General features: G+C 37.2%; 2 protein-coding genes across 2 annotated transcripts; one reads left to right on the top strand and one right to left on the bottom strand.

The window, feature by feature from the left end:
* The first annotated feature begins 17726 nt into the window (after positions 1 to 17726).
* LOC113288265 (protein RER1A-like) lies at positions 17727 to 20506 on the top strand. Its single transcript, XM_026537245.1, has 4 exons — positions 17727 to 17883; positions 18273 to 18655; positions 19667 to 19847; positions 19978 to 20506. Exons 2-4 carry the CDS (start codon positions 18297 to 18299, stop codon positions 20041 to 20043), a joined length of 606 nt encoding a protein of 201 aa, XP_026393030.1. The 5' UTR covers positions 17727 to 17883; positions 18273 to 18296; the 3' UTR covers positions 20044 to 20506.
* A 115-nt stretch (positions 20507 to 20621) lies between these two features.
* On the bottom strand, positions 20622 to 24264 carry LOC113318545. The gene is made up of 11 exons (XM_026566745.1): positions 23008 to 24264; positions 22499 to 22609; positions 22381 to 22413; positions 22077 to 22257; positions 21796 to 21977; positions 21549 to 21685; positions 21372 to 21467; positions 21225 to 21294; positions 21057 to 21131; positions 20920 to 20965; positions 20622 to 20838 (listed from the first exon to the last, which is right to left on the bottom strand). Exons 1-11 carry the CDS (start codon positions 24262 to 24264, stop codon positions 20768 to 20770), a joined length of 2259 nt encoding a protein of 752 aa, XP_026422530.1. The 3' UTR covers positions 20622 to 20767.
* Positions 24265 to 27563: the final 3299 nt, after the last annotated feature.

Raw genomic sequence — 27563 nt, 5'->3', positions numbered from 1 at the left:
AAGACCAATATCAAGTGATCAAGATTAACGTACAAGTGTATTTACTTTGAATTATAACAAAGACAATTGGGAAAAGTAAAAGTAAATCACACAGCAAGATTTTGTTAACGAGGGAACCGCAAATGCAGAAAACCCCGGGACTTAGTCCAGTTTTAAATACTCTCATAATTAAGCCGCTATACAAAGAACAAAGCCAACTTCACATAGTTAACACCAAGTAATATACCTCTGGTTACTTAGTTCCCTTAGTATCCCTGCGCCTACAATCGTCTGGCCAACGCACGTGAATCCCAAGACATAAATCACTATCTTGAGTTGCTTTACCGATGCAAAGTCTTAAGCGCTCAAATTTTTTTGATCTTCCTCCAAACAATAAAGGACCAAAGCTGTTTGGTAACTACTCCAATAATCTTTTAAGAAAAGGTATGTCGAGTTTTGACAAAGGCTCTTTCGTTTAAACAAGTAAACTCCTTTGTCGGGTAAGATCAATCAAGATGTGAAATAATTAAATCTAGATTCACAACTATCAGATTCGGATATTGAAGAATACCACCAAATGATACTTGCCGATCTATACGACTATTTGATCAAATCTACCAAAAATAAATTAGATATTAGTCGGATCCCAGCCGACCAAGATGTGTGTACAAATATCACGAGATGCGAAAACCAATCAGAATAATCTTCTTGTCTTCAAATATTCATTTTCCTTCAATTGTACATGCACACAAAAGCTTGATTCCATTTATGATCGATCACACACAGAACGGAGTCTATTAACAATGGATGATCACAAGTTGTCTTCAGATCTAAAAACAGTTCTGAAGATCCCGTCAATACTTTGATTTAGTTTGAATGACCTTATGTCAGAAGAGAAGACTCTCAAGAATAATCAAACTAGGTGCAATCAAAGTTTCAACAACCGTTAGTCAATCAAATCAATAATGGAAAACTAAAATAACAATGCAATTATCTAGTTTTCCACCAACGATACTCGTAGAGCTTCTTGATCTCACAAAAGTCTTTAAATGAGCGGACGTAAGAGATTTTGCCTAATTAGGGTACTTTCCTCTTCGGATAGTCGGATCCACCAGAAACAACAATAATGAAGTTTGCCTGGCTCTTAAGATAGTTTGCAAGAAATGCAAACCTAAATATTTATAGACCAAGGTTGTTTGGATGACAAGGAAATTCCAAAACCGAACGATTCTCAAGATATGCAATAAAGTACCTAATTTCGTTTTTCATATTTCCAACAAATATCTAACCTGTAATTCTGAAATATCTCTTTAGAAAGTATCTAATATTAGTTTAGCGCTTAACTAATATAGCTTTACAAGATGTATATTTTGATTGCTGGAAAATCAAAAACATATAATTCGAAAATATTAATTAAAAGATTCTCAATATTTCGGTTTGGAATCACCTTGAGTATCAAGGAATATCTTTGAACAATCAATGATAATAATTATGTACATGTTCAAATTGTGTCGATATCTAGAACTTTCGTATTTAGCAAACCCTAATTCCAAACTCACACAAAACCGTAAAGTAATATGTGAATGTTGAAAATCGGTTTTGCTCTTGGGACCGGTTACACCATGAATCCCAACATAGGTAGGGAGCAGTTCTACCAAGTCTTCAAATATAGGTAGGGATCGGTTCTACCATAATACCTAACAATAGCTAGGATCGGTTCTACCAAGATTACCAATATAGGTAATGATCGCTTTCTACCAGGACCCCCAACAAAAGCTAGAATCGTTTATACCTTGTATCCCAAAGTAGGTAGGGATCAGTTCTACCTTGACTGTCAATATAAGTTAAGACCGATTCTACCTTAGTTCCCATTTTAGGTTCGAATTGGTCATCCAATAGATCTTAATAGAAAACTGGACCAAAACACTTATTGGTTCCTAAGATGAAATCGTACATATATCCAATACACAATCAAGTAACAAATTACATAGCTTATATCGATGTCTCATTTACAAAGTTTCAAAAGATAAATGTCATACTTCGCAGTTCAATATACATCCTTGACACTTTGGTCATAGTAGTATGACCAAATCTACTATTAGAGTACTAAATATAACCTCGCATGTTATGTTTTCAATATTAAATGACTTGAAAGTAACGATAGGAATGGAAACAAGTCAAATTAGTATTACTAACCTCAAGTGGAAGGATGACGTCTTCGTTGTAGCCAATACGTCTTCACGTTCTTCAGGTTTTTAGAGTAATATTTGTATGTCCTAACATTCCTAGAATTTCTAGTATAACCTAAATGAAGTTGACTCTAGTAATTTTAATCAAGCGACTCTAATTGAGTTTTGATACTAAAATATGACAACCAACCTTGACATACCAACACTTAGTGGATTCAACCGAGCAATGCTCTAACAAAGGAGTCTCCCAAGAATAGGGTCGGTTGGTGACCATTTTATTTTTGGAAATTGAGTTAAACAAGGAAAAAGTTTGTGAACCGAATTCCCTTAACTCAAGAGTGTTATCTATATCAAAGAGTATTTCAAATGCATATGCAACAAATTGTGAAATATAACAAACAGTTTAAAATTCTTGGAGCAAGCCAACAATAAATTTGTAATGTCTTCAAGAAATCACAATAATATGATATACTTCTCTTAAAAAAAGACAAAAAGAACTACATCAAAAAGCAGAACTATTTGAGACAAATAGAACGCATGTTTATTTTAAATCCTTACCTAACATGATTTTTAGATTATGAGGATTGCAGTCTCCTTTCCTAGATAGCACTAAGATGAGTATTTTCATACTCATCATTTGATACCTTTCCACGTTTTGATTTAACTTTTTTTCTTTGTTTACCATTAGGTTTCGAGAAGTTATCATAAAACTCGCTATCGTCATGAAGAGAGGTGAAGTTGGAAACTTTACCTGAGTTCTTCTTCTTCTAAAAGTGAAAGATGACTTGTCTATGAGATCATTGTAACCTGCATTCATCAATTCCATGTTTGCGAGTTAAGCCGTCTCTTTAACTGGTAAATCTTTAGATTTTCTAAGAAAATTGAGTTCTAACTGGAACCCATATCTGTGAAGGCTTTGTTAGGTTTTTCTTGGCAATTGTACCAATACATGTGCTCTTTATTTTATTCGATGAGTAAGTTGTACTGGCATTCATAGAAGGTTCCTTGATACAAGAATCAGTATCCTTCATTTTAAAATCCGAAGATTTTGTCTTTTGAATGTTAGTAACTTCTTTTAAGATGAGATTCAAGGTACCTTGAATAGACTCAATCTGATTTCTTTTCAACCTAAGCTTACACTTTCTTTGTACATGTCCCTCTGTCTTGCAGAAGTAGCAAAGTTTCTGAACCCTAACAGAGTCAGTTTGCACAGGTTTAACAACAAAAATGTTCTTTCTGGAGATACAATTTTTCTTGGTCAGAGAAACATAATTGATCATCCTTTGTCGAAGTGGTAAGACTTTGATCATGGCCTTCTAAGAGAGGTTTACTTGAGTTGTCATGAGCGCCACTGGAAATCACTTTCTCTAACTCTTTTATCTTTAAACGGGTCATAGATAAAGACAATTTCTCAGATTCACACGTATTACATGAAGTTGGAGGAGTCTCTAGTAAACGTTAAAAAACCAAGGAGTTCTTCTCAAGTTGAGCCTCAAGTGAATATATGATTATTTACTTCAGCTTTTTCCTTAATATGAATCCTTTTCATTAATCTTACCAATAAGATTGTTGACTTTAGTTTTCATCCTATTAACCTCAGAAGACTGAATTCCTAGACGACTAACAATCTCAGCACTTTCTTTTTCTTCTTCCCTTTCTACTTCTGATTCAGATTCATCAGTAAGATAATAGGGATAACAATTGTCAACAACTGACCATTTTATGGGAACCGAAGGTTGTTGATGGTGGATTTTAGTTCAGGGATAAAATTATAAAAAACAGATTTAGTGTGCCGACATCCTGCAAAGGGTAAAGCCGTGATGAGTACCTCTTCACTTCATTTATTTTAAGCAATTCAATAAATACATAAAATTCACCCAGAATGGTGCATATAACAACAATCCCGAATATTCTGTGAATTTTTAGCATTATTAATTAATGCATGATTAGCCCAGTATTTCATGTTTTGTTCCTAGTCGAACTATCATTACTAGCATGACATGATGACTGAGTGTTCAGTCTCCGCAGAGTAGCATGAATCTCCGTGCCAATATTGAGACATGCATGGAATACCCACACAGGCTACACCACCCTCTGACAGAGAGAGTCTCGCATCGACGCGCTTTGGTTAGCCCGATCGAGCATGCCTAATTTCCTTAAGGGAAATCTAAACTATCCAAATCAGTCTCAGAAACGATCGCGGCCCCACAAGTTGGTCACGCAACTTAACAAGCCTAGCAAAACCCTGGCAAGAGTAGGCGAGCATCGTGATGACCACCGGCGGGCCCACTTATGCCCTAGCCGGTCGAACATCACACGAACTCCTCCCAGCACGTCAAACGCCATCCCTAAAATAGGGTGGTTGCGCTGCTTTGGAAGAAGATCGACGAGCTTAGACTGTTCAAGGCAGTCTTAAAGTCATCACGACTGTCCAACTTCACCAGCCTGGTTGGACGACTTTGATCATCCCACGATTGATCAGTGAAGTGCTAATGCTCGCATTAGCGGGCCCACTCCTCACCCACCTGATCGGTTTTCTCACGACCCAGCCCTAGAGCAATTAACGCTTGCTCGAAGTGAGGCTAGCGTGATGCTTAAAGGATCGTGGGAACTCCACTAGTGTTTTAAGTCGATCACAACCATCCAACTTCGCCTGTATATTTGGATGTCTTAGATCGCGCCTAAAGCCATCGAAAAAGTACACATATGTTCACCTTCGGCTCAACATGGACCCCACATGATCGACCTCTCCAAAGAAGAAGCCTAACCTGCAAAACCGATTAGCCAAAACCATTCATACGTGACCGTTTTAAACCCTAATTAGGTTGCGGCATGGCATATGTGTCGCAGTTTGATCACGACCATCCATATTCGACAACTTAGATGGAGGGTGTAGATGCAAACTTAAGAGGTCCAGAGAGTATCAACGAGATCACCGTGGGCCCACCTATGCGTGTGACTTATCGGCCTAGGCCAACCATGGCCGAGCGCCTCAAAATGCACGCCCAAAAGTGGCATGTCGCGCAACTTCCAAATCCTTTGCGGCAATGGATTTCTTCCGCAAACCGATCTCAACCACTCACCTTTGCCGGTCAAATTGAGTGGCCTAGATCGCACCTTCGTGAGACGAGACAACATGGACATGTACACCGGCAGGCCGTCTACACGCATGCCTGGTCGGTCCCACCAAAAATGGCGTCCATGCTTGAATTCGATCGAGCAAAAGAGTGATGCTTGCGCACCTCTTAAAAACCCTAAAATTTCATCAACGGTCGCAAATGAGAGTCGCAAACCATCTCGTCCGTCCAACTTTTCTAGCTTGGTTGGACAACCTAGGTTAAAAGCTAGACGACCAATAAAGCATCCCGATGATCACCGTCCGCCACTCTTCCACGGGGAGTGACCGACCAAAGCATGGCTCGCCCAAGCAGCCTCCAAACAATCACTTGAAGATGGTTGGACGTGATGCTATTTTAAGGCGCTTGATCCGCGACTTATTCGGTCAAGCTTTAAAACAATGATGCTTCATACATATTGATTGTATTCGATGCATTATATGCATAGAGTATACACGATATTTCATGAATATCGATTTCCTAAATAATTCATTTATTTAACCTAGCGTCGTATACTACTTCTTGTGGGTCCCACGATCCACTCATTCGAGACATCAAGCATGTCACAAACTGGGGGATACTTATTGGGGTATTGCTCTGGCGGTTTACAGCGTGCGGCGTGCAACACACCCATTTACAATAACGTGTCAGGAGGCATGGACGGTTAAGAGGATGAGGGAAGTGGGTCAAGACGTGATCGTGCAATTACTCACACGACCCCACTACTCCATCACTCAACTTCCTCCACTTCCTACGAGATGAGGGTTTTGCGCTCAATTACTTGTATAAATAGGTCCTTTACCTATTTCCAAAACACAAGAGACAAGCACAGAAAAACCAAGTGTTGTCACAGTATCCAGAAAACACCAGAGCTGACAGCTTACATTGTGCAAGCCAGTTCAACATTCTGATACAAGTCATAAATAGCCAACACCTTCACAATCTCAACACCTTATTCGCTTCCCTCCCTAAGATCAACCCCATCTCCTTCACTTTGTGACCGAAGCAAGTCTGGAACGACCATTTCTTGGTTTAGGCCAGAATTGTATAGATTGATCTCTCGAATCAAAAGCACTCCCGTGCAGTGCATTTTTTTAGGGTTTAGATTCATTTCTCATCCACACACACCCAAAATTACCAAAACCAGCTGAAATAGTTTTCACCCATAAACAAAGGTTTATCTACTTTTGAAACAGTGGAAGATCCTATCTCACTAATGGAGTCCATCAAAATAGTTTTTTTCAACAACTGGTGGTACGTTGATTGAGATTGCATTCTTGTCCATATACAGATCGCTTCAAATACTGACTTATTAGGTTAACAGTGTTTTCTTGCTCTGATACCAATTGAAAACGAAGGGGATACCATATACACCCAACTTTTTCGTTCGACAACCTGTATGTACAAAACTTAATACAATTACATGTAGACCAACTTAATGTTCCTTGACAATATGTATAGAGTTAATATCTCAACCTCTACTCAATCAGTATGTACATAGACACAAGGTACATGAACCTGATTGTTAAGCAGGGTACTTGGACGATCTACAAAATCAATACCAAGATCAATCTAGTCGTATCAAAATAATTCAATCGGAATTCTGCTAAGTGATTAAACCTATTATCTATCTTTCAAGATACGTACGGATTCTAGTCACGTAATCGATCATAATTAAGCAGACGTATCTACTTAGATTGAATACGTACAAACATGTATAAATCCAATTATAAAGATAAACAATATAATGCGGAAAAGGAAAAACATAAGACATCAGAAATCTTGTTATAGAATAAACTGCAATAACAGAAAAAACCCGGGACCTCGTCCAGATTGAACACTATAATGTATTAGGACACTACAGACACTAGACTACTATCAGACTTGGGACTGAAATGTAGTTGAGACTGGATCCACCCTCCAAGAGATTCAGTTACAGTTGCACTCCCTATATCTATTGAACCTCGCAAGGTTCTACATACTTGATTCCCTTAGCTAATGTCATTTACATCCTAAGAGTTGCTTCAGCTGAAGTGAAGACTTTTAATACCGATCTGCTTCTAACAAATAAGGCTATTTGATTTCTGTTTCGATCAAAAATCAAGGTGTGGAAATTTATTTGCAATAGACAAGCTAGCAAACCTCACAAATCCGGATCTTACGACTCCTGAAGAGAAGCCACCTAGATTCTTAATCACCTCTGAAGAACAGTTGTTGAAAGATTAACTAAGATCAGTCTTTAGATATCTATCTTGAGAAATCATAAAGTCTGGGACGAAGAGAACTTTGTGATTACTATCTATCTTTCCAGAAAGAGATTATGAAAACCTCGATAACAGAAAAGCAAGATCAGGATACACGAACTATAAATGTAAAGATATTCGGACCTGGATTCACAAATCCCCAAGCGAAGTCTTTTAGTCGTAAAACTAAAAGGTCAATAGAGGACGACTCTAGAATCAACTAAGACACAGAGTTTCAGGGATTGATGTTCCCAGTTGACGGAGATGCTCTATTTATAGTTTTTAAAGACTAAAGTTAGCTTAGAATAGAAGCTAAGATAACTTGAGAATCAAGAAAACAAATTAATTAGGTCTTCAAACTACAATAGAAGACTATACACATAGGTTCGGTTACTAAACCGTGTATAATGACCGCTCAGTTTGGCAAGTTAGCCAAAGAACTAAAAGTTATTTGTTGTTCATTTAAACACCTAAGAAATTAATCATGATACACATACATAAGTGTTTAAGTGATCAATGAAGTCTAAGAAATGTTTTTGAGAGTTCTAGAAATGCTATACATATTAAAATAATAAGTTTTTTAAGCATCTACTAAACATTATAGGAACAGTTGGTACAACGGTTTGCCAACCATAGGGCTTGTTCATGAGTCAGGGTGCTACAGTTCCTGAACCGAGTTCTCCAACTCTACTAGACTATCGAACTCAGTTTACCACAGTTCGTGAACCGGGTTTGCCAACTACTAGCCAATTTATCCAACTTATAAAATCAATTCACCACAGTTTGCCAACCGGGTACTTGAATTGTACCCAACTGAACTGTCAGTTTGCAAACTGGTTAGCGAACCTTCTTGTATTTTTCTATCTCAGATATCTATGGTTTGCGAACTGGTTCGCCAACCTACCCCGAGTATAAATTTCAGTAAGTTCGTATTTCTTTCGTATGATGTATGAAACATTCCTAAGCGATATTATCATTTATGGGAAATTTTCAATTGATATACAAAATTCATAGAACTAATATTGTTAAAGACCTTTGAACATATAATTGCGAAATCATATTTCGAGATTTTTCACAAGACAGCTTGACTCGAAACATCTTCTTTGTAAATCTACTATAAGTTATACGACATGGTCTCAATAGATAGAATGATGGTATAGTGAGTAAAATAGAATGGTTCAGTCTTCACATACCTGATATAGAAGTTCTCCAAATGTCTTCATCGATCTTCAATCTTCAAGGGTGATCTCTGATACTCAACTGCAATTCTAACATATCCGAAACTTGACTAATTAGTATACTAGAAATCAAGATATAGTTTTGATCATCTAACATTGACAACAAGCTTGAGATGGAAAAACTTGTGGGTTCAACCGAGCAATACTCCAACACAAGACGTGTTCTTCCTGAATTCATATAAGGAAAGATAGGTTAAAAGTTTCATACATGTTAGAATTCAGGTAATGGTAATACAATATACTAAATTGATCTTGGATACTGATTTTTCATATTGTCCAATAACTCTTCTACACAATCAGGTACATATATATCTAGTCTATACGTATTAATTATGGAAGAGAAAGATTCAAGGGTCTTTGATTTTGACCTAATTGTGATTGTATTAGGTTTTGTCCATATAGGTTTCCAAACGAAAAAGTTGGTGGTGTACTTGGTACTCTCTCCTTTTCAATTTTGCTTAACTGGTTCTTGCTCTTTTCCATTAACATAACCATACAGATTAGTTGAAATTAAAATCGTGTACAAGAAAAAAATTGGTAGAATTTAGTTTTGTTGAAACAAAGTTTGCTGTATTAGAGAATGACAAAAATAAATTACCATCTTTAGTAGCGGAATTAAATGTATCATCATTCTTCATCTTTATTAATAAACTATCATTGACATGAGCAAATCTCAGAAAAGTTATTGACAAAGATCAATAACATATCTTGATTTGAATTCTGATGACGGATCTGAAAAATGTTTTGGAATAGTAAAAGATTATATGTAAAAGATTTTGATTCTGTAATCTGCTGAAAAATTGATGTAAAAATTATTTTCAGAAGGTGTTGAATTCTTGTTTTGGATCATAACCGAGTGATACCATGAGAAACATGTAATCAATTATTGAACAAATAACTGTTGTAAACTCTGAGGAGAGTTATTCAAGATACTTATATAGGAAAGAATACAATCGTAAGATTAAGGATGTAATAACAACATAGTTGCACTTTAGTCAAATAGTCAAGTCAACATATACTTGACTCATATATCTGATAAGACTCATGGTGATGGGCTATTGATAGACGCATTTATATGTCTATTTTGTTCTCAATATTCTGTATTGTTAGACTCGATTAAGTATTTATTGTGTTATTTTTGTATTTTTGTAGATGTTTTTGGAGAAATAAGCCTTTGCGGCGAAATGAGCTCGAAAAGTAGTGTTTTACACCCCAGGATAATGTACCGGTGGCACCTCAGAAATGCACCGGAAGCGTCCCAGAAATGTACCGGAGGAACCCAGAAAAATTATTATTTCCACCCCAAAATTACTATTTCCACCCCAATTGCTAAAGGGACACCCGTACAGGATTAGGGGGAGGACACTTTTCTTCTCATAATTCAAAATTCATTTTTGGCGGGAAAATATATTCTCTCCCTGGCAGATTTTCAAATTGATTTTCGATGGATTTGTGGAGAAACTAAATGGCTGGAATTAATTGGGTCATATCTATTGAGTATAAAAAGATTATTCTGAGCGTTGGAATGAGTTAAATTTGGCTAGAATCCGTTAACTTTCAATCGAGAGTTAAACAGGGAAGATACGCTCGAGTTCTCTGTGAGAGGAATTTTTGGGAAGTTTTGTGGACTAAATGGGGAAGATATCTGATCTTCTTAAGTGTTTATGCAACTATGGAAGTATTACATCTCATATGCGCAGGCAGAGGGGATGGAGAAGATCATATCTCGGCTGACAGTGAAGAAAATGGAAAAAAATATTTTCCGAGTAATGGAGAATTATATGGAGTGAATGAGCGAGATTCGATGGGTCTGTTGGCTATAAATAGGTTGCTGGGGTTGAGCAGAGAGGGTGTCGAGAGTCTGGGGGGCTGAGGAGAGCCAGAGAAGAAGAAATTTGAGTTTTCCCAAACTCGGTTTCTGTTGCTGCTGATGATGATGAACATGAAGAACACGAAGAACAGACCTGCAACAGCAGTCGTTTTTCTACAGTAGTAACGACTAACACCTGTGGGTCGTAATCAGGTAGTCTTATTTTACACAGCGTTTGCGACAGAGGTTCAGCAGTCTTATTTTATCACTGAGGGTCGTAGTTCTCTGGTTTTATTGTATTTCTCATATTCTCATCATTTGTAAACCATTTTTGAGCCATAATAATTTTGAGAGAATTTTTACTATGACGAGTTAAAGCCCAACACAGGACGACCGAGGAGGCCGAGCTTCATACATGGGTAATTTTATTAATTCTTTTTAAGACTTTTGCATTAAAAATTAATTGAAATATGATTTGATTAAATTGGGTGTTATTTGATTAGATGGGTCATGCTTATCTTAGGTGATTTGATGTTCCATGCTTAACATTTACAATCAATGTTTTGAGAATCTACTTTTGCAAAATAAGAGTCCATATATGTTTTGAGCGATTATTGTTGAGAATAAATCATTGAGCCCTATGTTATGAAGATTGGCCGAATCATTAGTCCCAGTACCTCTCTACCAATTTGTCAATATATTTGTATATAATTTTTATAAATCTAAAAATCCTTCACCTTCACAAGTCTTAGAGTTCGAACCTTCATTACTACAACCATCAAAAAATCTTAATCATTTTGGCGCCGCCGACGCGGATTTGTGCTTAGGTAGAATTTTTAGGTTTTTTTTTATTATTCCATTTGTTCTTTTTTACGTCTCTTTGGTTGTGTCTTTGTATTACAGGTTCGAAGTGGAGCACTAAGGACTTGGAGAGGAAAAAGCTTAAAGCGAAAAGCGAAAAGAGAAGAAAAAAAAGACAATTTTAGGATTTAATTTTTAATTTTTAATTTTTTTTAGAGTGTGTGAGGAAAACTGTAATTTTTTATTTATTTATTTTGGACTTTGGACTTTAAACAATTGGACTTTTTTTTTTACCCTACAGAAGGGTATTATTAAAAAAAAAAAAAATTATATAAACTGTGTGCAGGGAGTCGACTTCAACGGTTCATCCCCCGTCTGGTACGGGAGGTAAGTCCATCGAAACACTCGCGAATCTCCTGTAAGCGAGTTACTGTATTCCTTAAGGTGATTCATTGATTGAGGACGAATTTGGACTGTTTTTAAATTCCTAGTAAAGGGCAAGGCCTGGCCAATACAAGATAAGGGTTCGGATTTCATCATCGCTCCCTTCTTGCCCGCCTTAGGAAAACGAAACCTAACACGAACCCAAGCTTTAAAATTTGGAATAGAACGAGACCGATAGGGTAATGAGCTTAATAGGAAACTCGTTCGAAAAATATTGGTTCCTCTTTAAGCACACTTCAAAGTTCATGATGGTTTCTGTGAGTTGAATGCGTGACTGCACCACCTTCTAATGCGGTGAGGCCTTGGGTATCAAAGCTCTACTAAGCTTCCCTCGCCTCGATTCAACTTACATTAGCTCGGATTGATTCCAGAGGGGTGTGCTCAAATTGTAACGAATTCCTTTTCGAAGGAATAGAAGCTGGTCTAGAAAATAATGTAAGTGGAGCCATCATGCTTTTTGTTTGCTAGAAATCTTTAGGTTTGCTTTGGTGGAGTTGAGTCGGCCTTGTTTGTGGTTGTGTAGAATTCCCTTGCATTTAAGAATGTCGAGCTGGTATGATAGAAGCCAATACAATGAATATCGACCTGAATTTGAATATGTACATCATCCTTTCTATGACCATGTTGGGAATAGTGGTTGGGAACGCCATTATTTGGAAGGATATGGGTCATACCCTGGTGAGCCCAATTACTATCCACACATGCATCACTCTTACGAGCAAGAAGATTATAGTACTAGTTCTTCGTCTCTAGAGGATACAATCAAACTATTGAAAAGTAGTCCTTTTTATGATCCCTCTGTTCCTATTCCTCCTTTAGAAGAGTCCCTCAGGGAGTTAGCTGAGTCGACGCGTAAGTTAGATGAGATGAATAGTGTAATTCTAGACGAAAGATCTACAATAATGAGTGAACTTTCTATAGAGGAATCCCTCAAGCTGATGGCTGAGACGAACGAAAGACTTGCTCGAAATAATCTTACATTCCAAAATAGTGTTTCCAATTTTACCCTTGATGTAAATAGTGAATATTTGACTAATTTAGAGGACGAGGTTAGAATAAAAGACACTACTTATTTAGATAAGGTTCAATCATCTTCATACTATGATGATGAGGATAGCAGTAATGAAGAATCTGAAATATGTAGGCATAGTGATCAGGAGTCTAGTAATCCAATTGAGTTATATAGTGATTATATTATTTATAGTTCAAATCCAAATAATTTTTATGATTATTCACCTATTAAAAAGGACGAGGATTTGATTAGGGATACCACCGTTTTAGACGATGTAGATTTTCCTTTTGATTACGAAGCCTATAGTGGTTTAGAGGAACGGGTTCATTTCGAAAATACTGTTTTAGAGTCTAGCGACTTAGAAACAATAGTCTTGGAAGAAGAAGATAGACCCGTAGAGATTAGTAAAGATGCACTACCTGATAATAACTTAGAAGAATCTCTTGAATATTTTAAGGACTCTGAATATATGGAAATTCAAGAAATAATTAGAGGTCTATCTAGAGACACTGAAAACTCTAAGTTTGGGGGTGATTATCACTTCCCTAGTGCCTTAACTTTAACTCTCAGAAAGTCCCCACACTTAGGACTTGATATCTGTGCCTCGACCATTTTACAATATTACCTTCATACTCGTTTTCCCGAGCCTAATGATGTCCATGAAGGAGTTCAGTTATTAGAAACTCATCCTCTAGTTGATGTGGTTTTCCCAGGCTATGATACCCAGTTTGACTTTGTTTTCCCACCAAATAGTTTTCTTCCAACTGTGGGAACATTTCAAATGAGTCGAATATTAAGTTCTGAGACTAAGCCTAAGTACTTTAGGTTAATAGAATCGACACATTTTCCTAAGAATGACCACTACTCTCACTGTGGTCAACTTTGTAAGTCATATCTGATTGACTTAGAGGATCCACAATTATTTAGGTTATTACTTCGTGATTCTAAGTTCGTATTTGAGTTTTTACAGACTCTAAGACCTAGTGATTCGTATCCCATCTATGAAGAAACGCAGTCAATGAAAATATTCTATTTAGACCCTTTCATAGAACCTGAACCTGAACCGCAATTAGCGATAGTTTTCAGGAAACTAGGTAAGGGCATGTTATTCTTGTCCACTTTCTTGGTTCATTGCAGTTTCCTTTGGTCAGTTATATTTAGTTTTGAAGACCCACAGTTATTTCGACTGTTACTTTATGGTTTGAGTTGACTAATCCTTTCCTAAGTCTGGCTGAAGACTTTAAACTTAGCACTTCTTGGGAGGTAACTCAATATCATGCAACACGGTAATATCTTTCCTTAACTCTTTTGCTTCAAATGGTAACAGTTTCTCCTTGTTCGTGCTTTTAATTTTATCTTTAGAACATTGAGGACAATGTTAGATTTAAGTTTGGGGGTATGGGAGAAACTTTTTAGTTGCAATAAATAAACTCCAGAGCCTAGAAACTTATGCGTATTTAGGATGGCACTAACCAATCTAAGTGGAAGGAAGCATTTTGGTTGTAGGAGTTGAGGAACCAATCTGATTAGATGGAAACATCTAAAGAGTCTATTCATAAAAGCACAGAGCTCAGGTGTTAGAAATAATATGATAGTTTCACCATATCTCGTTGAGTCCTTTTCACTTCTATTTTTATTTTATTTTGTTTTTAAACTATGTACTCTAAGTGATTAGGTGGGGCACACGATTCAAGTTGTTACCACTGCTAGGGTGAATTAGAGTGACTGAGTTACTAAAAAAAAAACCCGGACCAGTTAGACCAATCGGAATAAGTATTAACACTTGGATAGCAATATGCATGCGTTCTCCCTGTTTCCGTCGCCTAAGCAAGCGTGGAATGCAAGACCCGTGGGAACTATCGTGTAATCTGCTGACAAGAAGCATGCGCTTGGATCAAAAAGATCTATTCATGCCGTTCAGTTAAAAAAAATGGTTATTGTTCTGTGTAGTCAACTGCTGGTTCCCTTGTATTTGCCAGTTTGTTGATCTAGATTTAAGTTATTGACCACTGGTTCCCTTGTATATGCCAGTTGTGTTGATATTAGTCAGACCGGTATCTCATTCCATTAGGATAGGTTCATTCTGGCAGTGGCCTTCAGACAGATATGGGAAACGTCGTTCACTTAGTAAACATCAAAACCATCTATGTTTTTCTATATCCATCTCTTAATCTTTCCATGTGATTAGTTTGACTCCGAATATGATGTCCATAGTGCAACTATCTGAGTAGAGCTCTGTCACTTATATATGAATTTTAGTATGCTTGAGTGCAAACTCGTGTACATCAATTGGAATTTCGCATCAGAGTACTTCCTCTTGTAGTCAATAAGTATGCCAACCAAGGAGATTCTTTAGTGACTTCCAAGGTTCATTGTAGATAGCTAGGGTCTGGAGTATTAAGGTTTTGTGGGTATATCTCTTGTAAGCCCTCCCGAGATTAACTCGGTTTTATTTTTATTTTTATTTTTTTTGCTCGAGGACTAGCAAATAATAAGTTTGGGGGTGTTTGATAGACGCATTTATGTGTCTATTTTGTTCTCAATATTCTGTATTGTTAGACTCGATTAAGTACTTATTGTGTTATTTTGTGTTTTTGTAGATGTTTTTGGAGAAATAAGCCTTTGGGACAAATGAGCTCGAAAAGTAGTGTTTTACACCCCAGGATAATGTACCGGTGGCACCTCAGAAATGCACCGGAAGCGTCCCAGAAATGTACCGGAGGAACCTAGAAAAATTACTATTTCCACCCCAAAATTACTATTTCCACCCCAATTGCTAAAGGGACACCCGTACAGGATTAGGGGGAGGACACTTTTCTTCTCATAATTCAAAATTCATTTTTGGCGGGAAAATATATTCTCTCCCTGGCAGATTTTCAAATTGATTTTCGATGGATTTGTGGAGAAACTAAATGGCTGGAATTAATTGGGTCATATCTATTGAGTATAAAAAGATTATTCTGAGCGTTGGAATGAGTTAAATTTGGCTAGAATCCGCTAACTTTCAATCGAGAGTTAAACAGGGAAGATACGCTCGAGTTCTCTGTGAGAGAAATTTTTGGGAAGTTTTGTGGACTAAATGGGGAAGATATCTGATCTTCTTAAGTGTTTATGCAACTATGGAAGTATTACAGCTCATATGCGCAGGTAGAGGGGATGGAGAAGATCATATCTCGGCTGACAGTGAAGAAAATGGAAAAAAATATTTTTCGAGTAATGGAGAATTATATGGAGTGAATGAGCGAGATTTGATGGGTCTGTTGGCTATAAATAGGTTGCTGGGGTTGAGCAGAGAGGGTGTCGAGAGTCTGGGGGGCTGAGGAGAGCCAGAGAAGAAGAAATTCGAGTTTTCCCAAACTCGGTTTCTGCTGCTGCTGCTGCTGATGATGAACATGAAGAACACGAAGAACGGACCTGTAACAGCAGTCGTTTTTCTACAGTAGTAACGACTAACACCTGTGGGTCGTAATCAGGCAGTCTTATTTTACACAGCGTTTGCGATAGAGGTTCAGCAGTCTTATTTTATCACTGAGGGTCGTAGTTCTCTGGTTTTATTGTATTTCTCATATTCTCATCATTTGTAAACCATTTTTGAGCCATAATAAATTATTTTGAGAGCATTTTTACTATGAAGAGTTAATCCCCAACACTGGGACGACGGAGGAGGCCGAGCTTCATACATGGGTAATTTTATTAATTCTTTTTAAGACTTTTGCATTAAAAATTAATTGAAATATGATTTGATTAAATTGGGTGTTATTTGATTAGATGGGTCATGCTTAGCTTAGGTGATTTGATGTTCCATGCTTAACATTTACAATCAATGTTTTGAGAATCTACTTTGGCAAAATAAGAGTCCATATGTGTTTTGAGCGATTATTGTTGAGAATAAATCATTGAGCCCTATGTTATGAAGATTGGTTGAATCATTAGTCTCAGTACCTCTCTACCAATTTGTCAATATTTTTGTATATAATTTTTATAAATATAAAAATCCTTCACCTTCACAAGTCTTAGAGTTCGAACCTTCATTACTACAACCATCAAAAAATCTTTAATCAGCTATCTTTTAACTTGAGTTCTTTCGTGTTCCGGATGATTGGGAAGACAATAAACAATATTCATTTTGAGAATGTCAGCCATCACATCCTCAATAGTTATTATTGGAGGTGTGAATAAGTCAGCTGCCGATTATGTTGCTAGAAGTCACACAGGTCATTTTCTTGTTGTCAATCCAGGAATCTTTAGCCAAATTCTTCTTCTGATTGCTGAAGCTAACCGATTCCTCTTAAGCTTAAAACTTGCTCAAAGTTTACATCTTCAACGTATCATCATCAAAGGTGATTGTATTTCTTTGGTTAAAGTGTTAATTGATGATACTTATATCATTCCGTGGATGATTCTTCAACTTGTAAAAGAGATCAACAATTTGGCTAAGTATATTAACTCGATTTTCTTCAATTTTATGAGGAAGTGAGCTAATGAAGTAGCTCATAATCTCGCATCTTATGCATTAGAGCATGATGTCCAAAAATTTTGGCATCTTCTCAACCCCAAATTATGTAACGGCTAGCATTGTCTCTGAGTCAGTTGTCGGGCTTTTTCTTACCGTTTGCTGCTTTGTGTTTCTTTCTTTATACCAACATTATTTACAAATAAAAATCTATAAACCAACAATGTTGTGTCGAACCATTTTTTTGGTTTTGCAACGGTTTGGTTCGGTTCAGAAACTTTAAAAACCATTCCTCTTGATTTCAGTTCTGGGTCCATCCAAACCTTACCAAGGGTGGTTTGGCAGGCAGAGAGTCCGGTTTTAACATGGATTATAAAACCGGGCTTGATACGGCTGGGCTGGAATGGATATCCCATTCCACTACACTTTCCTCGTTCGTATAAAAAAGTATAGTCAATTGCTTATTTCTCATCTGTTTCTCTCTCCGCGTTCATGAAAAATTATTAAACAAACAAACAAAACAAGATTACTTGGTTTTATTATCAGATAGAAAATACACAAATTTTATCAGCTTCACAAGATCTCTGGAGTTGACAAGGTAAATTTACCATCTCACTACTCCATTATCATCATTCAAACTTTAGCGGTAATGTTTTTATTATTGGGGGTTTCCCTCTTCTTCTTTTTTGTTTCAGAAAACCCTAGTTTTTCTGTTTGTTTTTTTTTGTAAATCCTTTACTTAATATCTGGCTTCACCATTGGAACATTAGGGTTTAATTTCATCTTAGATCTGTTTGTACATCTTTATGTTTACCAGAATAACAACTCTTTTAGGGTTTGTATCTAGCTCTTGATTTTATCTGTTTATTTGGGTATTGTTTTTTGTTTAAGATCTGAAACTATAAATCTGGGTATAGTTTCTATATGAATTTTCGATTTAGGGTAAATTTTTTGTTAGCTCACTGCATTTATTTGCTAAATCTGCAGGAAGGATAAGACTGAAAAATCGTAATGGAGGGAGTTGGGGCTGAAGGGGAAGGTGGAGCATCTGCTACTGCTCCCATGGCCAAATGGAAAAGCGATGTTTCTAGACTTTTTCAGCATTATCTGGATAAATCTACACCTCTGCCAGTTCATAGATGGATAGGAACTTTAGCTGTTGCATCAATTTATATCTTACGTGTTTACTATGTTCAAGGGTTTTACATTGTTTCCTATGGTCTGGGGATATATCTATTGAATCTGTTAATTGGGTTTCTCTCGCCCAAAATTGATCCAGAAATGGAAGGGTTGGATGGGGCTTCTTTGCCAACAAAAGGTTCTGATGAGTTCAAGCCATTCATTCGACGTCTCCCTGAGTTCAAATTCTGGTAATCATATTGTTGTGCTTAACTGTTAGCTGTAACTATTATATCCTTTTCTGATTTAAATCATGTGTTCCTTTCTTACTATATTTCAGCAGATACAATATTGAACTTGTTTATCTAGGTTAAGCCATCTTATATGAAAACAAATATTTCCCTGGGTGTGGATATATCATTTTTTTTTGTTCCTTTATGGCTTTGCCGCATTGGCCCATAGTAGTTATGTATTCACTATCACTTAACTGTAGACACACGATATGTCTTTGATCATCTTTGTGAATTGTAGTAGATTTATCTGTGTGGGGATTCGCCAATTTGCAAGTTGCACAGTTGGAAAAGGATAAGGCCCTTCTCTAATTGTTGAACTTGTTTATCTAGGTTAAGCACAAAAATTGCCATGGGTGTGTGGATATAACAATTTTTTTGTTTCTTTACTGCATTGGCCTGTAGTAGTTATGTATTCACTATCACTAAACTGTGTAGACACAAGATATGTCTCTGATCATCTTATTAAATTGTAGTAGATTTATCTTTGTGAGCACTCACCCAATCTGCAAGTTGCACAGTTGGAAAAGGATAAGGCCATTCTCTAATTATCTAGAATTCACTAAATGTACCTTCAGCTAGGGCATGCATATAATATTGTGGGCTAATTTGTCTAAAGGTAATGGGTAGAGTACAGTTGCTGATAGTATCTATGTGTTTTTCCAAGCACATTGCTTTAGATTGTAGTGGATGTAGGAAACATGACTTCTATGTGAAATCTCATCTTGTCTGGAGAGGCTTTTAGTGTGATAAACTGATAATGGAAGAAAGTAGTTAGTAATGGTGTTTTGATTCTTGTTTGCTTGTTAATTTTTTGCAGCAAAAAATATGTGATCTGTGTCTTTTGCTGCAATCAATTTTCACCACTCATTATGCTCTATTTTTTCTTTGTTGTTACTGAGATTTGTACTTTTGCTGGGTTTAAAATAATCTTATTCATTGACGTCTTGTCTCTTGTTTCACTGATTTTAGGTATTCCATCACAAAGGCCTTCTTGGTAGCATTTTTCATGACATTCTTCTCAATGTTCGATGTACCTGTTTTCTGGCCCATTCTGCTCTGTTATTGGATGGTTCTATTTTTCCTTACAATGAAGCGTCAAATTCTACACATGATCAAATACAAATACATTCCCTTCAGCATCGGGAAGCAGGTTAGCTTCATTTAGTCTAGTTGTTGTAAAAGTATTCCTTTTCATTGAATCATTTATATTGTGATTATTTTTCTTAATGCCGTGTGGATCTTGTAATTGTAATCCAAATTTCCGTTCATCTTACTTACAGAGGTATGGTGGCAAGAAGTCTGGAGCTAGTACCAGTGCCAGCGGCAGTGGCTTATCCAGGGACTAGATGCTTGTGAATGCAAGCTCTCTATTGGACAGACAGAAGGGACTAGTTAGGAGTATCACAAAATATCATGCTTTTAGGGTTTTTTTTGAAGACCATATATTTCATGTAGCTATTGAGTTCTGGCACTTAGATGCGTAGTTCACTCGAGTCTTTGGCTTCTTGTGCAACTGCTCACATGGCAGTGCCTCTACACCAAAGTGAAACTTCTGAATATAGAAAAATGATGGGAGTACATTGTTTCACTTGTGTAAGCAAATTATGTTGCATGTCTAAATTTCCCTCTCCTGTTTTCAGCTTGATTAATATTTTTTGTCAGGGTGAAGTTTACAATTCTGAACCCGGGGATTATACACCTCATACTATAGCATTAGTGTATTTCTTCATCCTGTAGAGGAGTCAAATCTATAACACTGTTTGTATTGACGATACGCCTTTTTAGTTTGGAATTTCTTTTCTACTTGTTTTCTGAGTTTTTAAGTATTCTACTTGCATGAGAATTGACCTCATGAGAATTGACCTCAACTGGTCTGTAATTCAGTGATAGACTTTTGAGTCTGATAAGAATGCATGGATTGAAACTGAAGAGGGGGCCAAAAGATAAATTGTATGCATGCATACATGAAGAACATTGTAAGTTCTCACTCCGAAACAGAAACACTCTGTTGTTATTTGTACACAAGCTAAACTCTTGGCTGGTAATCTCGCTCAGAGAGGATACAAGATATTACTGTGGAATGTATGAAAGCCGACCTCTCAAGCTCTTCCTATAGATACTCATGAACTTTGCTACAAATTCTGCATAGATGGAATAAATTTGTTGATTATTACAGTAGCTTTCTGAAACTGACACTAAGAAAACCAAGCAAGTTAAATTACCTTCCAGTTTAAGCAGAGCGGTCGTCCCTTCTGGAAGTCTCTTATCCTGTATGTGGTTATTCAAAATGCATCAGCCGTAGAGGATAGGGAAGAATTCAGTTCTCAACAAAGAATGTCAGGATGAAGAAACAACTTACATAGTAAGCATGCCAATAATACAGTTCTCTTTTTACACTAGCGTCAACTCTCTTCAGAAACTGCTCCACAAGTTTCTGCAAATTGGACCAAGAATCCCATCAGAAAAAAAGAATATTGTCTTGGAAGTGAAAATTTTAATGTCTGTTAACCTATTTGTCAATTATTACCTGGAGAATCAATCTGGGATGAACAAATTCACCCAGTAGCTTTTGCAAATCGACGCGAATGAAAAACGATCTGACAAAAGGGGTATACAAGGAACGAAAATCATGTACAGAAAAGATTAACAAAGAATGCAGGTCTTAGAGACTAACCTTTGTGGTGATGGGTCAGAGAGAATATCAGCAGAAAGTTCCACCAACACGTCTTCCCATCCTATTGGAATTGGTTGTTCATCGGCGAAAGGGTAGCTGCAATATGAGATATACCTTCAGTAAGGTAAAATCTAAAACGTATCTAGACAGAACACACAAGTCTCTGTCTCTCCTTACTTGTGAGCTTTACATGCTTCCAGTGCCATGACTGCTTTTCTTATGTTCTGCTTCGATTTGGTTGCAATTTTAGCAGCAAAGCTCATGGGAAGATCAAAGCTTTCTTTCCTTCCTATTTGAATAAGAACTTCCATAATCTAGCACGTATTATTGACAAATATTTTGCTTCAATTAAACTGTAGTTAAAGCGTCACGCAGAAGAATGAGTGGGAATTTGGCGATTGAGAGCTAGTGGAATGACTGTTACCTCATGAGTGATGGGAGCATCGACTGTGACAATTTTGCATCTGCTTTTGACTGAATCGAGTATGCCAATGTCATCTTCACAGCAAAGTATGATCTTGCATGTCTCCATGTAACAATCCATTATCCATTTTATCATGTGCTGAACATTCTCTGCTAGTTTTTCTACTTCATAAAATACTATCACTGCAACCAAATGCCATACACTGAATACATAAAAGAAAAACATGCTGCCAAATATGGGTATAGAAAAGGCGGTGAGATCACGAAAGATATATTAAGTACCTTTATAATCCGCCCAACAAGTTGCGTTGCTAACTTCAGGAGTCATTGAATGACTACTGGTCATTTCCTTGACTAGGGTCATTAGCGCAAACCTTACATTCGTTGTTTCTGATTTGAGATAAAGCTCCACATGGTGAGGGCTGGAGATTAATGGAACAACTATTTGCATAGGTCCCTTTTCCTGTCAAACAGTATTATTGAAGGTTGCAGGTTTTCTGATAAGTGAAAACATATTCTTGCTTATATGACCGAAAAGCAGAAAGAAAATGATGTTACTGAACCAAATCCAAGTTATGCTGTGTACCTGAACATTGAAGCATCTTAACTCGTGAGTTATCTGCAAACAACTAAACATGATTAGCCTTCTACTGAAATTGGGTCTGAATGAAAAAGTTTGTTTGTTCAAATTACAAAAGACATACATTTAGAGCTTGATCTCCATAGATTTCACACAGTAATGCCCTGGTTAGCGCTTTCTTCCCTGAACCTGAAGGCCCCTTGAACAGAATATGCGGGCATGTGTTGTGGGATATCTATTCATGTGCAAAGCAATAACCGTCAATCATTAGAAAGTATAGCTTACTCGTACAGCTTATTCTACTAATTCAACGTATGATAACCTATGTTGTGTCAGGCTAGGCGAGGCGCCAAGCCCTTCGCTCGCCTCGCCTAGCGCCTAAGCGCACCTAAGGCGCCAAGAAAAATTTATAGTATTTGTTCACATTTTACGCCTAGGACGTTTTATTATCTAGGCGCCTTGGTGAGCGCCTCGGCTTTCACAACATAGAGGATAACTATCAAATTATAGTTGTTACATGTGTGGTGCAATTTCAAAGTAGACCAATTTTAAGTAAAGCAGTGGCTTGTAGTTTAAATTATATTATTAACATTTGAAAGTGGGATGATTATAATGGATAAAGATGTGGTTTACCAATTGCTTTAGATGCTGCGCTTGCTGTTTGTTACAAATGAAGCCACTCAAAGAACCAGGTTGATGCTTGTCAGCCCAAAACTGTCTAAGGTTTTCCACCACAAACGCCTTCTGAATGAACGAAGCTTCATCAAACTCGTAACTTTCAGGTGCTTTTGACGTCCTACAAGGACCCTTTCTCCCGCAGCTAAACCATGTGTTTTTCTGACTTATCTGCATATTGTCTGTGAATTTTCTGAAACTCTCACTCAACGTTCCACTGCCGTCACTCATTTTACTACTCTGTGTACTCCTTTTACTACTAGACTTCCTGCTTGAGACCCTATTCAATGTCGCAGCATTCTTTTGAGATGTCACAGTATTTGATGAAACACCGCGAGTAGTTTGATCTGTATTAGAATTTGGTTTGCTTCTTTGACGAGGCACAGAATCTCGCTTAGAAACTTCCTTTGGTTTAGAAGTTAAGTTGCTCCCCTGACCGGGATTTTTCTTTACGACATTCCTTTGCACTGTCGAAGTTTGAGAAAAGAAAATGTCGCCGGGTGAAATCGATTCTGTCACCTTTAAATCAACGTTAGCCGGGCCGTTTAAAGCCCTTGCATTAGCAACAATTTCATTGATCTCGGTTGCTGTTTCCCTATGCTTTCTTGGTAACGGAGACGGAGTCCTGTCTTCTTTCCATGCCTCCAGACCCGTAACAACCCGCTGTTCCTTCTCTTTTGCTCTTGGTTTCGGAGCGGATACTGATCTACGATTGTAAGTACTCCTGTTTCTATGATTTTGAGTTCTACTTGATGATGTCTTAACAAACTCCTCTATGTTCATTTCAGCTTCATCTTCCTTAGTTTTAGAAGGATACACTATATGTTTTGGGAGATCATTTCTTATAAAAGGACTAGTATTCGTTTGCAAAGTAACAACATCAGCGTCGTCATCCGGTTGCGGTCTATAAGGAGATTTATGCTGATTTTTTCTGGCTGAGCTGGGTTTTAAAGTTGTGACCGGGGAACTAAAATCATAATCATGGTTTGAAGAACGACTAGGAGGCGTCAAGCTTCTACCTAGTGCATTTGGCCGATCTTTAACCAAAACTCTGACGTTCCTTAGACGGTTATTGTCTTTCTTCGCTGGAATTTCATGCCATGGACTGTCCTGCCAGTCAGTGTCTCCATCAGAAGGCTCGTAGCCGTTTCGTCTTTGTTTAGGTGCCGACTTTGAATGGGAACTTCTGCTGCTGTGCCTTGAAGAATTTTCCATTGCTGACTAAGAATGACAGCAAAATCGAATTCTAACGTTCACCTTACAGATTTTGGTCTTCTTATTACAAAATTTTAGTTGAATGAATAATACATTGTTCCAGTAACCAAAGAGAGACAAACTAGAACAAGAAGAAATTATAGAAGACTTAGAAATGAAAAGAAAAAACTTGTTCATTTGATGTTTACAAGAGTTTGGCATCGTTATAGACAAGGGTTTGGTTTGGAATTTGAATAAAAAAGATTATGACAACCAAATGACAGAATTTGGATTTTCTGAAATTTCTATGTTCCTGTTCATCTTGTCTTTTGTTGCTGTTGAGTTTGACAAACAACAAGAAGAGTTTGTATTTTTGCTGCTCATCCGTTAGCAGAAAACGGCAAGATGGTTTTAAAGTCTGAAGCAGGAGCGCATGGGCATCAGTTAAACAAGAACAACTGGCCTGATAACGCCAAGATATCCCGATGACTTCTTTGTTGGAAAAATTGAATAGAATTTAGGATAAGTTAGTTACACCAAATTGTGAAGGGACTCTTTCCAAGAGATGTGACTCTCCATGAAGAGACTACTGCAAGATGAAACTTAGCTTATATAAAGACAACTCTCTTTATTGATGTTTAGAAAATCTCTCAAAACTAAACACAAGCTCTAATCTTGCTCATATGATCAACCACAACTTTGGTGATCATATATATATAGAACTATGAATTCCTTTTCCTTTTCCTAGTCCTATTACCTTATTACATGTCTTTCATTTTCTTAGAACTAGATGACTTCTAATTCCCTTAGGATTACATCAATTTCCTAATCTTGTCCTAACCAGCTTGTTAGTGACTTCTATGTTGAAGTTAATCCAACATTCTCCCCGTTAAGCTTCAACCTTACCCGTGACATATCTTGTATTCCAATCAATTGTCTCATTTCTTCAAACTTGATCCGAGCTAATGCCTTTGTCAATATATATGCTTTCTGCTCAGTTCCTGGTATGTGTTCAACGTTAATGACCTCCTTCTCGATGCATTCTCGTATGAAATGATACCTTTTGTGAATGTGTTTCGTCTTCCCATGGAACACTGGATTTTTAGTGAGTGCAATTGCAGACTTATTGTCAATCTTGATGAGAACTTTTTCAGGTTCTCTTCCTTTGATTTCACCCAACAGTTCTTGAAGCCATATTGATTGTTTAGCTGCTTCTGTTGCAGCCATAAACTCAGCTTCACAGGATGAGAGGGCAACAGTGTCTTGCTTCTGTGAACACCATGTAATAGGTGCTACTCCTAGATAAAATATATGACCAGTTGTGTCTTTTCCATCATCTTGGTCAATATTATGACTGCTGTCACTATACCCAACAATTCCTTTTGATCCTCCTCGACCATACTTCAATCCACAGCTGATTGTTCCTCTTAGATATCTCAATATCTGCTTTTTACATCACCATGAGACTTGCATGGACTCTGCATATAACGGCTTGCTACTCCCACAGAGAAAGCCAAATCTGGTCTTGTGTGTAATAAGTATCTTAGGCATCCAACATTTCTTCTATAACTCGTTGAATCAATCTCTGCTTCTTCTTGTGCCTTTGAAACTTTAAGTCCAAACTCCATTGGTATCTTAGTTGGATTACAAGTTTCAAGTCCTGCTTCTTTCAGAATTCTCCTTTCATAAGCTTCTTGTTTAATCTGAATCCCATCTAGCTTATCAACTAGAAACCAAGTCTTGTTTCTGTTGATTGAAATAATTTATTCTCTACATGCTTGTGTCCATTTAGTCGATACCTTTGCTTCCTGAAAATTCCTTGGTTCATCATTAACAGAAAGTAGCATAATCTCACATTCTTCTGCAGCTTGAAGAACATAATCCTCCAGATACTGTGGCTTTTGTATCTGTCTTGTTGATTTTCGCAGTGGAATGGGTTGAGTTATTTCATCGATCTCCTCTTCTTCTTCTTCTTCTTCTACTTCTTCGTTATTCTCAGTGTTTTCATTATTCTCTTCTTCTTCTTGAATAACATCATTGTTTCCATTGGTATTGATGATTATGGGTCCTTCTCCTTCATCAATTACTTGACCCCATCTCATGTGAAACATTCCTGGATCCCTACTTGGTCCATCATTAGTTTCTTTCCAGTTCCAGTTTGCTTTTTCATCGAATACCACATCTCGACTCACTATTACTCTTTTCGTTGTTGGATTGAATAATCTGTAAGCTTTGGATCCAGGCTCAATTCCTAGATGCACAAGAGTCTGAGATCGATCATACAATTTCTTAAGAGTTGCAGAATCAACTTTTGCGTATGCTTTGCAATCAAATACTCTTAAATGATCTATGTTTGGTTTTCTCTTTCGCAAACTTTCATATGGAGTCATGTCTTTCAGATCTTTCGTAGGTATCCTGTTTATTAGGTATGTGGAGTGTCGTACAGCTTCTCCCCATAGATAATAAGGTACCTGCATAGCCTTTAAAGAACTTCTTGTCATCTCCATTAGAGTCTTGTTTCTCCTCTCCACCACTCCATTTTGTTGTGGTGTATATGGTGCTGTGAGTTGCCTTTTGATTCCATTTGACTCACAGAACTTGTTGAACTCTAAGGAAGTGAACTCTCCTCCTCTATCAGTTCTAAGCATTTTGACCTCCTCTTTAACTTTTTTTCTATCAGATTTCTGAAAGCTTTGAATCTGTCAAATGCTTCACTCTTTTCTTTCCTAAGAATAGACCACATATATCTTGAGAAGTCATCTATAATAACAAATATTTATTTGTTATTTTCAAGGGTTTGTGGTGTAATAGGACCACATAAATCAGCATGAAGAAGCTCTAATGGCTTTGAGGCTCTGAATGTTGTTGCTTTTGTAAAACCTTGACGCGTTTGTTTCCCAATTAAACATGATTCACAGATCTTTGCTTCATCATTTATCTGTGGTAGTCCTCAAACCATCTTGTTCTGAGACATTGCCTTTAAGGTTCTGAAACTTATGTGTCCTAACCTTGCGTGCCACTTCCATGTCTGATCTTCCAGTCTCATATTCAGACACAATGGCCTTCCAATCATGAGACTTATCTTGTAGAGTCTATTCTGTGAGCGTGAGACTCTAACTAAAAGTCTTCCACTTGGGTCATGAACTGTTAGATAATCTTGTCGCATTCTAACATCACATCCAACTTCTGTAGCTTGTCCTAAACTTAGAATGTTGCTTTGTAAGTTTGGGATGAAGTAGATGTTTGTGACAAGCTTCTGTTCTCCGGTCTTGCTCTGAAATAGAATTGATCCTTTCCCTTCAATTTCTACAGAATATCCA

The sequence above is a fragment of the Papaver somniferum genome, chromosome 1 (genome assembly GCF_003573695.1).
Source record: "Papaver somniferum cultivar HN1 chromosome 1, ASM357369v1, whole genome shotgun sequence".
Classification (NCBI taxonomy): Eukaryota; Viridiplantae; Streptophyta; class Magnoliopsida; order Ranunculales; family Papaveraceae; genus Papaver; species Papaver somniferum.
The sequence above is the reverse complement of the archived record's forward strand: the minus strand, read 5'-3'. Positions and strand labels throughout refer to the sequence as shown.